Source organism: Notothenia rossii, assembly GCF_949606895.1.
Source record: "Notothenia rossii genome assembly, chromosome: 2".
Lineage (NCBI taxonomy): Eukaryota > Metazoa > Chordata > Actinopteri > Perciformes > Nototheniidae > Notothenia > Notothenia rossii.
The window spans coordinates 57968008-57984813 of NC_136904.1; the positions used below are offsets into that span (position 1 = coordinate 57968008).

The 16806-nt window shown below is 45.1% G+C and overlaps 1 protein-coding gene across 2 annotated transcripts in view; it reads left to right on the top strand.

Moving 5' to 3' along the window:
* The window catches only part of LOC307028837 (inactive dipeptidyl peptidase 10-like), a 500108-nt gene that overhangs the window by 412081 nt on the left and 71221 nt on the right, over window positions 1-16806 (top strand). For both annotated transcript variants that reach the window (XM_079664182.1, XM_079664183.1), the window contains 4 exons: window positions 6019-6071; window positions 6818-6899; window positions 12075-12195; window positions 13976-14130. In XM_079664182.1, the coding sequence (XP_079520308.1) occupies window positions 6019-6071; window positions 6818-6899; window positions 12075-12195; window positions 13976-14130 (411 nt within the window). The remainder of the gene's footprint in view (window positions 1-6018; window positions 6072-6817; window positions 6900-12074; window positions 12196-13975; window positions 14131-16806) is intronic.

Genomic DNA, 16806 nt, shown 5'->3' on the forward strand with positions numbered 1-16806 from the left:
TTCCGCATACGAGGCAATCCCTGACACAGCCTTGACTTTCCTGTCCAGTCTCCATCTTACCGGAAAACAGAAGCTTTTTAGGAGGAATACTTGCTTTTCGGTAAGTAGCTCTTAACATAACTGTTTTTGCCTGACAATGCTTCTGCAACGGAGTGCTGAGGAAAAGTGTGAGTAGATGTTAGGGCCTACTTCCTATTTATACGGAAGTGAGCCCGGAGGTGGGGCCCACGTCATAGGTGGGCGTGGATTAAGTCTGTCAGTGCTGCACACGTGCATGAGGGATTACCCAATAGCGATTGCCTTAGAGGGCGAAGCCTTATACGATATAGAAGCATACACTGCTGTCCTGTCAGAGGTAACCACAGCCAGTGAGAAACACTGGCCTCTGCTGGTGTAGTAAGAAGGACACTGCTGTCCTCAGCGCTCCACCACCTCTGTTTTCCACAGCTGGGGACACCATCAGTAAGGAGACATCTTGGTTCCCAGAGAAAGTCAACATGTTCGTTTTTATAAAACCAAAACTGTTGAATATTTAAGGCGGTGGGCTATCCGAAGTCTTTGTAATTATGTTTTAATCACAAAAATGTCCCGAATTGTGATCAATAAAGTTCTATCTTATCTTAAAAGTAAATGTTGTCTTTTAAAAGGGAAGTGAGACAAACATGGAAGGATATTATTTTGTCGTGTGGTGGTTAAGGCAAGGCCTTCCGGAGGACTTACCTCTAACACTACAACATATTTCGGCAAGGTGTTGAGAAGTTGTGCTTTTATTCTTTTATTCTCCTTGATATCACAGTAGCATGATGCTGTGTGTTTTGTCTTTGCAAAAAGGGCTGTTTCTTTTTTAAAGAGGAAACACTGCTCTGCGGTCTGTGTTTGTTTTTCTTCTAAATGTCACTGCACCATTTACGTTCACTACAAAATGCCATTTAGAACATTTGTTCAAGCAACTTATTTTTTTCTCGTCTCTATTATACATTCTCAGTATTTATTTTTAAAGGTCCAGAGCGGAGCTGTAAACAGCAGAAGGACACCTCAAATGTGTTAAAAGCACCATAAAATGTCAGGTTGTGGAATTTAAATGTAAAGGAGGCACTCGGCACATATACCAAGCTGTGCTAAACTAACATCAGGAAATATGTACATGTCCTGCGTAACAATGTACATTTAACATCACACTGTAAATGTATATGCCCTTCCTCGCACACTTACTGTACTGGCAATACATATCCTACTTAATTTGGCCCCTTGATTCTGTGCATTTGTCCATTCTACAGATGTTTTTTCTTTCACGGTTATCTTGTATATAGTTTTTAGTACTGTATTATTCTCTATTCTGAGATGTTTATATATAGTTTGTTTATTTCCAACCTTTTCTTTTTTCAAATTATGTGCAATGCCTTTGATGTAACATGCTGCTGAAACAAAACATTTCCCAATTAAGGATCAATAAAGTACATCTTATCTCGTTTAAACCCGGCACACAGCAGCACTGCTGTCTGTCACTCTCCACATCTCAAACACCCCCCCCCCTCATGTGTCACCCACCGCTGACAGCCTTATCAGAGAGCCATCTCCGCGCTGTCACTAAAGAGGGGCATCTGCTGAGTGATGTTGACGTCTTTTTGAAGGAGCACAAGAAGAGCAGTCAAGTAACAATACCATTTTGTCTCTTTCCTTCTGGGAGGAGGCTCTTCCTCTGTAATGAAGAGGGGAGTCAGAATCAGGAGTGAAGGCTGCCTCCATTCTGCACTATTGATCTCCTGATGAGGGCTTTGGAGAGCCACTACAGTATTTATCATCTCGCTGTGGGGTTATTGTAATATTGTTAATCTAACGCTGCAGCTGATTAGCATGCAGACACACTCAAGTTATTGGAGCATTATCTCAGTGAATCCTAAAACAAAAGCTCTGTGAGTGGATATCCCCCGGTCATTTCATCACGCAGGGGACATAGAGGAAGATCTGAAATGGTTGAATTCAATGCAATTCATTTCATTTATTAAAGTGCTTTACAGATACCCATTACACACATATAAGACATCTAACGGTCATGTACTGTGGACAATACCCACAGGAGCAAATTCAGGTGAAGTGTCTTGCCCAAGGACACAACGGCCTGACGCAGTGGCGGCGGAGGGGGGTTTCAAATTGGTGTTCCCCAACGCCCCCTTGATCTGATGATCAACGCACAGCCCACTGCACACTCCGCCCGGGTTGAGTGAATACTTGGCAGTGCAGAAAACAATTTGAAGTCATACTTGAATGCAATTATTTACAGGTAATTAAGGGATTGTGTGAATTGATACACTTTAAAAGCTAGTTAATTCCACCTCTCTTAATTTTTGCAAGGTTTAAGTAATAGTTTTGGCAAAGCAACTACATAGTGTTAAATTATCAATTTAAATTTTTTGTTTTAGGGTTTAATTTAATCAAGTATCCAAACAAGTAAAAATGCACGCAAATGTCAATACAGCTCCATAACAAGTAAAACAAAACAAAATATTACCTTTATCTACTCATGGATGTCCACAACGCCTGGCAGCCAGGTCCTTCATTTTGAAAAAAACTAAAAAGAAGTGTATTGACTCAAAAGTGAATGGGAAATAGAAAGTTATCAGGTTTGATAACATCCACAAAAATGTTTTTTGTTCCTTTTTGGCATCATATTTTTTAACCAAAAACCAAAAAAAGGTTCTATCATGGTTTTTATATCTCTGGAACACTGACATTCTCCTCTCCATTTATATGGATATGTACGTTGACCTTTGGATACAGGCCTACAGGCAAAATGCTAAGAAATGTCATGTTTAGTTCTTTTCATAAAAAGGAAATAGCTTTATAGTACCACTCTATATACCACTCATATGCCAAATGATGTCACCATTCTGTAGCTTTATTTTCCTGCATTATCCATATACAGGGATACCCACCGCTGATACCCACCATGCCATACTGATGGCATGGTCCCATGCCATTAAAGTAGTACAAACTGAACACAAATGTAAGATCATCTTTTTCTTTTGTAAAGGTGATGCATCATGGTCCTGTATTAGCTTTTATTTAACACAATATCTTTCTAATCTCTTCAGAGAGATGTTATATGAAGATTTAGTTTCTGCATGTTATGGCATATGTAAGGTTTTAAGGCCATATTCAAGGAGCAAGAATGAAGCATCGAGCAACTGAGTGAAATACAGCACTGTAGTGCAGAGGACATGGAGTCGGAGGCGGTGCAATGGAGATGTGAAAAGGGGACTTTAATAGAGAGCAGAGTAAGACATGTTGTCGGGTCGCAGCCCGGGTCGACAAGAGAGAGAGCCAAGAGGGCACACCATATATATATATGTAACCCCTAACATGTCCGTGTGGGAACAATAACCGCAACTGTAGTTCCTAGTTTGAATTGTGTCCCAGTGGTTAAATAGGTGGTCACCACACAAGCCCCCCCAGAATTCAAACAGGGCAAATATAAATCCTCCTGCCCGTGGAGGAAGCACCACAGGGGCCGACAAGGGTGTGGTCGCGGTTGAGGACCGGGCCATGGAACGGGCCATGAAAGGGGGCCGCAGGAGCGGGTAGGGGTCCTAACGAGGGCACCCCCACCGGGGGGCGGGCCGCAGCTGGAGCTGAGGCGTCCCCGGAAAGCAGGAGAGCAACCCGGCCGCAGGCAGACGTGCCGCGGCAACGGGCATGAAGTCCTCAGCAGGCGCTGAGGCGTCCCCGGGAAGCAGGAGAGCAACCCGGCCGCAGGCAGACGTGCCACGGCGGCGGGCATGAAGTCCTCAGCAGGGGTTGAGGCGTTCCCGGGAAGCAGGAGAGCAACCCGGCCGTAGGCAGACGTGCCGCGGCGGCGGGCATGAAGTCCTCAGCAGGCGCTGAGGCGTCCCCGGAAAGCAGGAGAGGAACCCGGCCGCAGGCAGACGTGCCGCGGCGGCGGGCATGACATCCTCGGGAAGCAGGAGAGGCCAGACAGGGTCCCGGAGCGTGCCACCCACGGGCCGATGGAGCATGGGCGACGTCCGGAACTGTCGAGGCGAAACGGGGTCCAGGAGTGCACCACCCAGGAATCGATGAAAACGTGAGTGGCGTCTGGAACCGCCGTCGATGTGGTGAAAAAGGTGAGAGTGTTCACATAAGGTCAACCGGCAGGTCGAACCTCCTCTTCGGCACCAGAAAACTGAAAAGGGCTGATAGCCGTTGGCACTAGCCGTTAGCATTAGCCGTTAGCATTAGCCGTTAGCTAGCAGCCATGGATAGCTGCCAGCCGTCGTTAGCCCCACGTGGGCAGCCGCTAGCTGGCAGCCATGGGTGGCTGCTAGCCGTCGTTAGCCCCACGTGGTCAGCAGCCGGGATGTGCAGCCTCACGCCCCAAAGAACAAACCCACGAGGTAGCAATGGGGTTGCTGGTCGACCCAGCAGGTCGTGCATCGTCCCCCCGTTGTATAGAAAGCCAATGCGGGAACGGCGAGCAACGTCCCCAGCCTTCTGCGGAGCGCGCACCGAGCCTCCGTCCGCGTGCCGGTGGCAGCCACGGACGTCTCCAATCAAACCCCGGCATTTCGAGAAAGGAAAACGAGTTCCTGTTGCCGTGTTCGGCTCCGTCCAGGAAACTTCCCAAGACATATCGGGGTCACCAGTGTAGTGCCGAGGACATGGAGTCGGAGGCGGTGCAATGGAGATGTGAAAAGGGGACTTTAATAGAGAGCAGAGTAAGACATGTTGTCGGGTCGCAGCCCGGGTCGACAAGAGAGAGAGCCAAGAGGGCACACACTATATATAGGTAACCCCTAACATGTCCGTGTGGGAACAATAACCGCAACTGTAGTTCCTAGTTTGAATTGTGTCCCAGTGGTTAAATAGGTGGTCACCACAGCACTCACTTTTAGCTTTGATGTCATTTGAACAACTGAGCACAGAAAGCATTGTGCCCACATCTTCTAAAGACGTCAAGCTATGTTAAACACAGCTTAAAGCACTCTGAGTGAGGAGAGGAAACTGGGGAAAGCAGGAACCGACTGAATTAGAAACTGGCTAAGAAAATATAGTGCACAAAAACATCAGAACACTTCCTCTCAAAACATTTAGCATTTTGTGTCTTTGAATTATTATGAGAACACACTGCCGAATAAAACAATCTGATGGCCAAAACTGAATTAGTCGTGATTAAATATTCAATTTTTCTAAGCGTTTTAGTTCATTATCAATGGTAAAAGGATCCATTTCTGTTCTTGATAACTGTACTGTTCTCACTAGATGTTCCTGGAATCTAGCTATTCAGTCAGCATAAACATGAACTTCAAATAATTCCAGGAGAATGGGATTCTGAAATGGAGATTACTGAAGCTTGTAAAACTGTAACACACAAGAACAGGACATTTTTTTACAGTTGCAATGAGATAAGTATACATGACAGGTATACAGAAACACAACATACATGACCATGCTATGGTAATGCTAGGCTAGTTAGAAAGCTTAGAAGGCTAACAAACTAATCTATTTTATAAGTGAAGAGAAAACAAGAGTTTAGCAAAATGCTAACAGTGCTAAGCTAACAACGAGCTAATATGCTAAGCTAAGGACGAGCTAGTATGCTAAAGAGGTTAAGCTAACGACGAGCTAATACGCTAACAGATTACATTGTCATTGACACGAGGCATTAGCTTAGGCCTAGTGGTGCAGATGCAGTTTAACGTCACATAATAAAGGTATGAAATACGATCAAATGATGAAATAAACACTGTTCTACATTAATATAGTTTCAACCAACATATTTACTTACAGACAATGCGCTTAACAAGTCTCCAGAAGATGGATGCAGCCAGATTGTGGAGCGAACAAAACAAGACTGCCACATCTAATTTCCCAACTGACTGACGCAACTTCCTGTATGACTATTTCCTGTGATAGATAAAGCTGCGCTATTATCACTCGCCACTAGGGGCTCCCACAAACACACAGCTCTATACACAGAACACGACAATAACACTTAATTGTTTTTCTCCTGATTGAACTCAGGTCTACCAGCATTCTTTTTCTGCATCGTACCTGATCTACAACCTGTACACAAGGTGAGCAAACCAATAATTAAACATACCTATAAGTTGCATAATGAAATGACTTTCTCTTAATGATATTACGGTGGCCAACAGGTGCTAACACAAAACATACAACGGCCAAAAACACTTCCATTAGGAGAAACACGCTGCAGCTTCAGAGACGATCCACCAAAACACATGCAAATATAGAAACATCGTCACCAACTTGAAAAAAACATGCGCATCATTTCTAAAAAGCGGTGCATACACAAATGCCAGGGGACACTAAAAAGATGCATGCTTCTTCATTTGCGTGTGTTTTCGCACATTAGTGTTTTTACATCTGCATATTCTTTTTAATTGCAGAGCGTTCCTCCAAATGAAAATGTTTTGGGCTTTGCCCCTGTCAGCCACTGTAATATATCGTAAAAGGTCTCAACTAGATCAGTGAGAATCTTAAAAAAAAATCAAAATGTATCTTCAATGTATTTAGTTTGAACGCAAATTGAGGAGAAAAGGTTCAAAACATTCTTACAAAATCAATAACTGATTACATTTTGTAAAATGTAATTCAAGTTTCAACAGGAATGGCATATTTATGAAATAAATTGAATTTGGATGAATAACATTGTACAGCACATTATTAAAAACATTTTAAAACATTATTTAATAGTTCAAAATCTACATTTGCAGTGATTATATTTGTGATTTAGAAACAGATTTGAAGCATGTTAGTCTGCTGGTCAAATCCTTAGTGTGTCTTTATGTCCCCTGCACAGGGAGGTGCGGGAGCTGAATCCCCCGGAGGTGTTGGACTCCGTCCTGCAGTTCGCCTCGTGGGGCGTTCAGGGTCAGCAGCTGGTGAGTAGCTTACAGCCAAATCAGGATTTATTTTTCAGTGGTGCAAATGTGACATAAGTTTGTAGGCAGACCCGGAAGCAAGTTTATGATTCTTACACAACTTCTTCACCAAGATAATCTACACAATTATCCCCACTTTAAAAACAGGCAATGCTTAAATGCAATTGCCAGCAGTAAATAGCTACAAAATGCTATAAAGAAACTGCATAACGTTGCATGATTTCACGTCACGACCGCTAAGCTAAAGGCTAATGCTCGACACAGTGGCGGAGCCAGGACATTTTCAGTGGGGTGGCCAGGATGGAACCAGTGATCATTTTGGGGTGGCATTGAAATCACTATTATATGAACATAAAAATACATCTCACTAGAAAATAAGGGGTTATTTAAGGCACCTACAACACACCTCTACATTATTTGGGATTAAGCTAGTGGTGGAATAGATAAAATAATATTCAGTAGGCCTATATCTAACTATTTTTGGCAAAGTAACAATGAAGCTTACATTATACAACTGTAATGCAATATACATAGGCTACTTACTTACTTACTTACTTACTTACTTACTTACTTACTTATGGTTATCAGCAGCACTATGAGCTAACCAAGCACAATTGTTGTAACCACACCTCCAGAACCCAACCGACTCATTTATGCTTTAAATAACCTGTAGGCCTACAGGCTTGCATCTATCTTGTAGTCCAATACTAACTGCATAATATTTACTGACACTGAGCTGTGAAAATATAACACTGTGCAGACGTGGAACATTCTGCTGCAGTAGAATTCCCTATTTGATATAAGACTAAAATTCCATCCATCCATCCATCCATCCATCCATCTTCTCCCGCTTATCCGTGGTACTTGGAGTGGACAGTCCATCGGTTTCCTGCTGAGAACCATGGCCTCAGATTTGGAGGTGCTGATCCTCATCCCAGCCGCCTCACACTCGGTTGCGAACCGATCCAGTGAGAGCTGAAGGTTGCAGACCAATGAAGCCATCAGAACCACATCATCTGCAAAAAGCAGTGGTGCAATCCTTAGTCCACCGAACTGCAGACCCACTCCCCCATTACTACGCCTCGAAATCCGATCCATGTATATTACAAACAGGATTGGTGACAAAGCGCAGCCCTGGCGGAGGCCAACCCTCACCTGAAATGGGTCCGACTTACTGCCGAGGACCCGGACACAGCTCTCGCTTTGGGAGTACAGAGATTGGATGGCCCTGAGTAGAGACCCCCTCACCCCATACTCCCGCAGCACCTCCCACAGTGACTCCCTGGGAACCCGGTCATACGCCTTCTCCAAGTCTACAAAACACATGTAGACTGGATGAGCGTACTCCCAGGCCCCCTCCAGGATCCTTGCGAGAGTAAAAAGCTGATCCGTCGTTCCACGACCAGGACGGAATCCGCATTGTTCCTCAGCAATCTGAGGTTCGACAATCAGCCTGACCCTCCTTTCGAGTACCTTAGAGTAAACTTTCCCGGGGAGGCTGAGTAGTGTGATGCCTCTGTAATTGGCACACACCCTCTGATCCCTCTTTTTGAAAAGGGGAACCACCACTCCTTCGGTACTGTTTCCGACTTCGACGCAACGTTGATGAGACGTGTCAACCATGACAGTCCCTCAATACCCAGAGCCTTCAGCATTTCTGGGCGGATCTCATCCACCCCCGGGGCTTTGCCACTGTGAAGTTGTTTGACGACCTCAGTGATCTCCCCCCGGGAGATTGGTGTCGATCCCCCGTCATACTCCAGCTCTGCCTCTAACATAGAGGGCGGAGTTGTCGGGTTCAGGAGTTCCTCAAAGTGCTCCTTCCAACGCCCTAACACTCCATCAGTTGAGGTCAACAACGTCCCATCCTTACTGTACACAGCTTGGATGGTTCCCTGCTTCCCCCTCCTGAGGTGTCGGACAGTTTTCCAGAACAACTTTGGTGCCGCCCGAAAGTCTTTTTCCATGTCTTCTCCGAACTTCTCCCACACCCGCTGCTTTGCCTCGGCCACGGCTGAGGCTGCTGCCCTTCGGGCCTGTCGGTACCTTGCAACTGCCTCGGGAGTCCCCCGGGATAACAAATCCCTGAAGGCCTCCTTCTTCAGTCGGACGGCTTACCTGACCACCGGTGTCCACCAGGAGGTTCGAGGGTTACCGCCCCTTGAGGCACCTAGGACCTTGAGACCACAGCTCCCCACCGCGGCTTCGGCAATAGAGGCTTTGAACACCGACCACTCTGGTTCAATGTCCCCAACCTCCACAGGAATGCCCGAAAAGCTCCGCCGGAGGTGTGAGTTGAAGGCCTCCTGAACTTGGGCCTCCTCCAGACGTTCCCAGTTCACCCGAACTACACGTTTGGGCTTACCAGGTCTATCCAGAGGCTTCCCCCGCCACTCGACCCAACTCACCACCAGATGGTGATCAGTTGACAACTCCGCCCCTCTCTTTACCCGAGTGTCCAAAACATACGGCCTCAGGTCCGATGATACGATAACAAAATCGATCATGGACCTTCTGCCTAGGGTGCTCTGGTACCACGTACACTTATGAGCATCCTTATGTTCGAACATGGTGTTTGTTATGGCCAATCCATGACTAGCACAGAAGTCCAGTAACAAACCACCACTCCGGTTCAGATCAGGGGGGCCGTTCCTCCCAATCACTCCCCTCCAAGTGTCTCCATCATTGCCCACATGTGCGTTGAAGTCTCCCAGCAAGATTAAAGAGTCCCCTTCAGGAGCCCCATACAGGACTCTTTCCAGGGTCTCCAAGAAGGCCGTATACTCTGAACTGCTGTTGGGTGCATAAGCACACACAACAGTCAGAGTTTTCCCCCCCATAACCCGCAGGGGTAGGGAGGCAACCCTCTCGTCCACTGGGGTAGACTCCAACAACGAAGCACCCAACCGGGGACTTGTGAGTATCCCCACACCCGCCCGGCGCCTCACACCTTGAGCAACTCCGGAGAAGAATAGAGTCCAACCCCTATCCAGAAGTAAGGTTCCAGAGCCGACGCTGTGCGTAGAGGTGAGCCCAACCAGATCCAACTGGTAACGCTCCACCTCCCGCACAAGCTCCGACTCCTTCCCCCCCAGAGAGGTGACGTTCCACGTCCCCAAAGCCAGCTTCTGTCGCCCGGGTCTGGTCCGTCGAGACCCTCTGCCTTCACTGCCACCCTTCTAGCAGCGCACCCGACCCCATCGCTGTTTCCCGTAGGTGGTGGGCCCGCGGGACGGAGAAGCGGAGGTGTTGCCCACGTCGCCTTTTTGGGCTGTGCCCGGCCGGGCTCCGTGGCAAGCCCGGCCACCAGACGCTCGCCGACGAGTCCTCCTTCTGGGCCTGGCTCCAGAAGGGGACCCCGGGCTTCCTCCGGGCCGGGTATCCTCACTTCGTGTGTCGTCTTTCCTAACTAAAATTCCATTAAATGTAAATAGAAGGGGGTGTACAGAGGCTTTGGATAATTAACTTTTGGAAGAAAATAAGTTTGAATTGTAATTTTAGTGAGTACATTATCAATATAACGTTATATTAATGTTAAATATTGATGAAAGGTTACTTAAACATTTTTTTCTTAATGTTCTAAAATAGTTTGGGCCCCCGTGGTGAGGGTGTTTGGGGTGGCCAATAGGGTGGCCAGGATTCAGCTGGGGCTGGCCACGGCCACCCCCAGCCACCCCCCAGCTCCGCCACTGGCTAGACATGACAAGTGTTTTCTCATTTAGTCACTTGTAAGACACATACAAGCCTTGGAAATTCACCAGTAGGGTATTGACTGATGTATTTTATGTCGTAGAACAAAACGTGAAAACCCTTGCTGCATTCAGAATAGTGTGGATTGATTATAATGTCTTTCTAATAAAGTGTGAGTTCATGGCATTCATAAGATCCTCTGCTCTGAGGTGAAGGCTCATCAAATACTGTTTCTGACTGGAGAGGAAACATAAACCCTTTAAACTGAACCATTATTCAGAAGCAGCAGTTGTACTTATCATGCTGCTGCGGGAGACATCTTGTGGGGGGGCTGCAGCTCTCTGTTTGAGTAATGTATCCACCGTGCAGAGTATTACGGACCGAATAATCAGTCCATTATTTTCTCCAGCGCAGCCGAGGAGAGTAATCAACCATTTGGTAGCACATTTATCTCGTTTCCTCAGTATTTGTGCCCGTCCTCTGAAAGCTGCTCTTAAGGAAGCCCTGAAGCGGCGTGTCACATCCTGAATGACTAAATATCTTCCATTTCTCACAGGCTCTCCCTGCGTTTCTGTCCGTGAGGAGACGCTCAGTGAATGTGATTTTATCATTTAGCATGTTCTCTGTGTGTGAACGGCTCACCAGGTTCAGTCTTTGTAACTTCAACAATGTTGCAAAAAAGCTGGAAAAAATGCAAAATATTGGTTAGTTCTGTTTAACATTTCTGTATGGGTTCTGGACTAAATGTGTCAAACCCAGTTGAAATACAAATAATTCTAATGCAGAGATGGCAAATGTACACACATCTTTCGCAGATACTCGTATTTAAAAATACTCTGCTGAAAGTTGAAATACTGACTACACTTTTTGAATCAAGTTAAAGTATAGGGTTAGGGTTAGAAGTATGAGCATTTTAAATATACTTAAGTAAAATGTAGCCATAACTACCAGCTATTTTCTAGAAAATCTCCTTCATATATGGCCATGGGTGATTAGCAATGTCTCTGTTCTCAGTCCCCGTAAGATGTAAGGAGTAAAAGTAAAAAGTCGTCAGAAAAATAAATTATGGAGTAAAGTACTGATGCCAGAAAAATATACTTAAGTGCAGTAACAAATTATTTGTACTTCACTACTTCCCATCCCTTTGCTAATGTACGTTTTGCACATGCTGTGTGTACATTGATGAGTTGCATATACTGTAGTGAGATGGAGGATTCAAATGATTTCCTCTTCAAGCGTCACACACAGCTTTGTGCATACAGTGAGAAGAATCATTGGGCAGCTTTTATACAGCACACACTGGGGGGTGTATATAATAGTGTAGAGTAGGGGACTGGCTCAAGGGCACCTTGGCAGGAGGCAAACTAGCACCTCTCAAAGCACCAGTGCACTGGTTACCCTCCTGAATCCTCACTCAGGACCACCAGGGACTTCACAATACTTACTCATTCTTGTACTTATCAATATTTCCCCTCTTCCCCACAGTTATACATATTTGAAAACAATATCTACTACCAGGCGGATGTTAAGAGCAGCTCATGGAGGCTCACGTCTTCAGGGCAGGAGGGGGTGATCTTCAACGGCATCACTGACTGGCTCTACGAAGGTGAGGGAGACCACAGTGGATCATGTTCAGACACGTGTAGAACATCAGGATTCCTATTGCAGAAAAAAGCATTTCTTCTTTTGAAATGTCATGTGTATAAAGATTCCTCTAGATTGTCTACTGTGGCACAGGAAAAGCTTCTATACCCTTTTATATGAGAAATGACAGACGTCGAGGAGGAACCGGATTTATATTGACTTGACAGTGACTCTGCTGGCTGTATCTATTATGACTGTCATCTGTCAAGAGCAAAACACACGTAATATGTCATTCTTGTTGCTGCTGTGAACCTCACAGGTGGGGGGGGGGGGGGAGTGTAGGGATAGGTGTTCCTATTTCTATAACTGAACCTGAACATTATAATGGCAGTTTAGGTTTCCTGTTAGCAACTTGAGACCCAAGAATGGAGTTTGAGTTTAAAGCCGACCAACTGAAAATATTACATTACCTTAATTAATCCCAACTCTTTTTATTTAGCATTGAAAAGTATTCTATGGTATTATATAATGGTTAATATGTGTTAGTTGAAGTCTGTGTTATGTTACCAATTATTATTCTTTTGTATTATTATTATTATTATTGTTATTTCCTTATGAGCTAAGGTAGGCTACATGTTGAGCATTACCTAGGATTAAGGCCCCGGCCACACGAGGACGAAAACGGTTGTTTGCGTTACTGTTTAGTGTCATATAGACTGTTCGGCCACACAAGGACGACCGAATATGACAGTAAACAACTGCGGAAACGATAACGGGTCCCAAGGTGGATAGAACGGCATACGCAACGCTCTGGTACGCCCTATACGATCATTTTCTGATAATGATGACGCAATAGCCCCGCCTCTCCCCACCTCTGCTGCTCACCCCCGCGTCAAAGTAAACTGCACACTGAATTCCGATTATTTATCTTTCTCTCGATATGGACATAAACGCGAGTGAAGTCTAATCTGACAGGACGGAGACACGCAGCTCTGCTCACCTGCAGCTCCTCCCGCTGTGATGCAGCGGTGAACGGAGCAAAACACACACTTCAAGCCAGATCATCACCCTTCGCTATTTTAATTACCTCTCAAACTACCTTTATAAATATGTTTATTTTTACTGTCGGCCGGGTCACTCATTACTGGATCAGCTGCTGCTTGAGACAGACACTGACGCCGTCCGAAGAGAGGGAGGAAAAAGAGAGGCTCCATGTATTATATTATTATATTATATAGATTTGTTATTCATTTGTTTTAAATCTCAATAAATAACAAAGAAGACCTTTGACCGGCACTTTTATAATTGTTTTCGGAAGATTTAAACTTTAACACACGTTGACTGGCAAAAAACTCTGCCAGGTTCCCTCGGCCCCCACCGCGGAGAATAAACAGAAGGGCAACCATGACAACCATGCTTCTTCGCTGCTTTTGTGGAGGAAGTTACAGCGCCACGTACAGGCTCCTGCATATGTACTGCAGCTTCTCCAGCGGTTGGAGCTAAACGGAGCTGTCTCGTGACAGACACTATCCGGTGAACATTGCGTGTGGACGGAAGCTTTTTTGCGACTGCGTTTGCGTTAATCCTATGCGTCCTCGTGGGGCCGGGGCCTAAGTCAACCAAGCAAGAATGACACACTAGTCAGTCAATTTGTTGATTATTTAACCAGCTGTTTATTTACATGTTGACAAATCACCACACGATCATAACAATAGGAGCATGAACAGAATGGGAATTGTATTTTGCACTTGCTCAACAGCTCCCCCTTTCCCTGCTCTGATGTTCTGGTGTGTGTTCTCCAGAGGAGGTGTTGCTCTCCCAGGCGGCACACTGGTGGTCTCCAGACAGCTCCAGACTGGCTTACCTCACCATCAACGACTCCCTGGTTCCCAACATGCTGCTGCCCCGTTTCACAGGGTCGCTCTACCCCAGGGGAGCGGAGTACCCTTACCCAAAGGTAAAACTGAAGAGTATTTAAAGGGGTTTTCAGATCAAACATTAGTCGCTGTCATGTCTGGGTTCCAACCAGGCAGACGCATATTGGTGAATGATCTGCCTTCTACTGAACCAACAATGCTCCGCCCTGTCACGCCGTCGCTTCTGGAGGTTTGTTCATCCTGCAAATTAGTAATGAAGAAGCAACACTTTTTACTGTCAGATAGATTCGGAATTATTTCATATGGGAAATAATAGGGTGTTAATAATATATGCTGTTCAAGAAGTAGATTTCTGGGTAGAACACTATAAACATTTCAACTTGCAAACTCTCCTGTGGCCTGGCACACATTCACCATTAAACACTCTGTGTTGATTTGAACACCATAAACTATAATGTATTTCCAGAATGGAAGTGATCTCAAGTAAAGCCAGCTAAAACCTTTACATTGATGATTTGGGGTATTGACTTGTTTGCAGGACAAGGAGTATTTCAGCTGACTGTTCACTGACTCACTAAAACATGCTTTATCTTACTTCATACTGTACAACAACCTCTACGACCTGAATTTACTGTAAGCAGCATCAAAGCAGCTCTCTGAGTATTACTACAGGCTCTCTGCTGTAGGCATGCAGGTTAGTGAATCCTTCTCCTGTGTCATTCGTGTTACAGAGGCTTGATTTCTTTGAAGAGGGTTGGCTGTAGGGATCTGTGGTACCACGAGGGATGAGGACGTGATATGCTTTAGTGAGGCACGTTAACACACCTCCAATCCTTTGATGCAGGCATTTAGCATGTCAAATGTCTGTTAGACGGGAGATTGGTTGTGAAGAACCGGGGAATTAGGGTCACAAGGTGGAGGACATATCATTTGTCAGTTCAGACCCATAGATAGTCTAGTCGCCAGCTCTAGAGTCCTATTGTGAACCCAGAAATGTTGAGTACCCCAACGTTTTATGTTAGAAATGTATAGTAGGGGTCCCAAACACATAGAAACTGCCGGTTGCTAACTTTCATATGTTGGGCAATTGGCAAAATTAGCATCAATTGTGTTAAGTAAGGGATAATATGCAGCGAGGCGATCATTATGGGGAAAAGAAGACCGACAGGGTGATCAGGGAGCCCGACGCCAAGCTGAGGGATCTTGACCAGCCTTTCTTCTTCTGATCATGTATCTGACGTCCATTGCTCCATCCTTTAACCTATTTTCCTTTCTCTCCCTTCATACTCCTTAGCAACGGTTATTATAGTCCTCGACAGCGGTCTGTACTAGTGTATTTACAACCTGGCACATGTTCTGAATTGACCAATCAGAATCAAGTATACAAGTAGGCCGTGTAATAATTAGCCTTAATTACCATTATAGCCTATGTTGACAATAGTTAACAAATGACTTGGCTGAGTGGTTTTGGAGGATATTGAAGATGTTGAGTGCATTTCTGAAAATGTTCTGGATCAATATTGACGGTTTGAACCAGAAAAGTTCAATATTCCTACACAGAAGACCGTTGCTAGAAGCTGCAGCTAGACTGCAGAAGTATTCGTTTTTGTTTTTGAGGATGGAACAATTTCACACACAGTTATAGGGAGGCTAGACATATACAGTGGCGACTGGTCATTAGGGGCAGGTGGGGCACAGCAACAGTGTGTGCCTATTGAGCTGTTTAGAGCCATGTGAGACACTGTCTAAGTCAGGGGTCGGCAACCCGCGGCTCACGGGCCGCATGCGGCTCTTTAAACCCTCTGCTCTGGCTCCCTTGAGCTTCGACAAAAATAAGAAGGAAATAAAATAAAAGTATTTGTAGGACTATTTATATTTTGTTGCATGGTTGAAAATGTTTCGTATCTTGTATTTTGAGGTGATAATGTGACACATAAATAAAAACCAAACGGTTTTAATTAGGTCAACTAAAATATGCGTCACATCCTGCTACGGTCCCGCGCGAGCGCCTTTTCCTGCGGGTGAATAACTTGACCCCCGGCTCGATGAGCGAACTATGGATAAATCAAAGAAAAGTACCGGGGGAACACAGGAATTGAATTCTGTGTGGACAGAGTTATATGCTTTCACAGCAAACGATGCTGGTTTAACTGTATGTTTGATATGTAGAGAAAAGTTGTCAACGGTACTGCAGCCTTTACGTATCGAGAAACAACGAGGGAGAGGAAGACAGCTGACAATCTTCAGCCATAATTCAATGGGGTAGGTAATTCACTTCAGAAACACTTTTTGTTATATTACATGGAATGCTCTTAACACCCCGATAGCAATGAATATATTAAATGCTTTGACAATAAATACATACAAAAATTAATCTCTGGAAGCCGTAGCGCTGTAAAAAACACGACCAATCATTTTAGCCGGCTAAAATTATTGGATGGCCTACCTGCCTGTCAGCCTTCCATCTGTGCACAAACTTATCTCGTGGCCTCATTGATGATGCGCGTTTGTGTGTGTTGGAGGAGGGACTCTGTAAGAAAGTCGGAAGGAAGAGGCATATTTTTTCCGGTTGTGTATTTTCAAATTCTAGCGCACTCGAGCTGGTTTCTCCATTATTACCTACCCTACCTTTAACTCTTTTTAGGGTGCAGCTATATGTTTTATTTATTTCAAAGTGGGTCCATTTTAATAAAAAAAATGTTTCCTTCAAATGTGCAGAGGACTCCCCAAGTGCTATGTTTAATTTATTTTAAAGC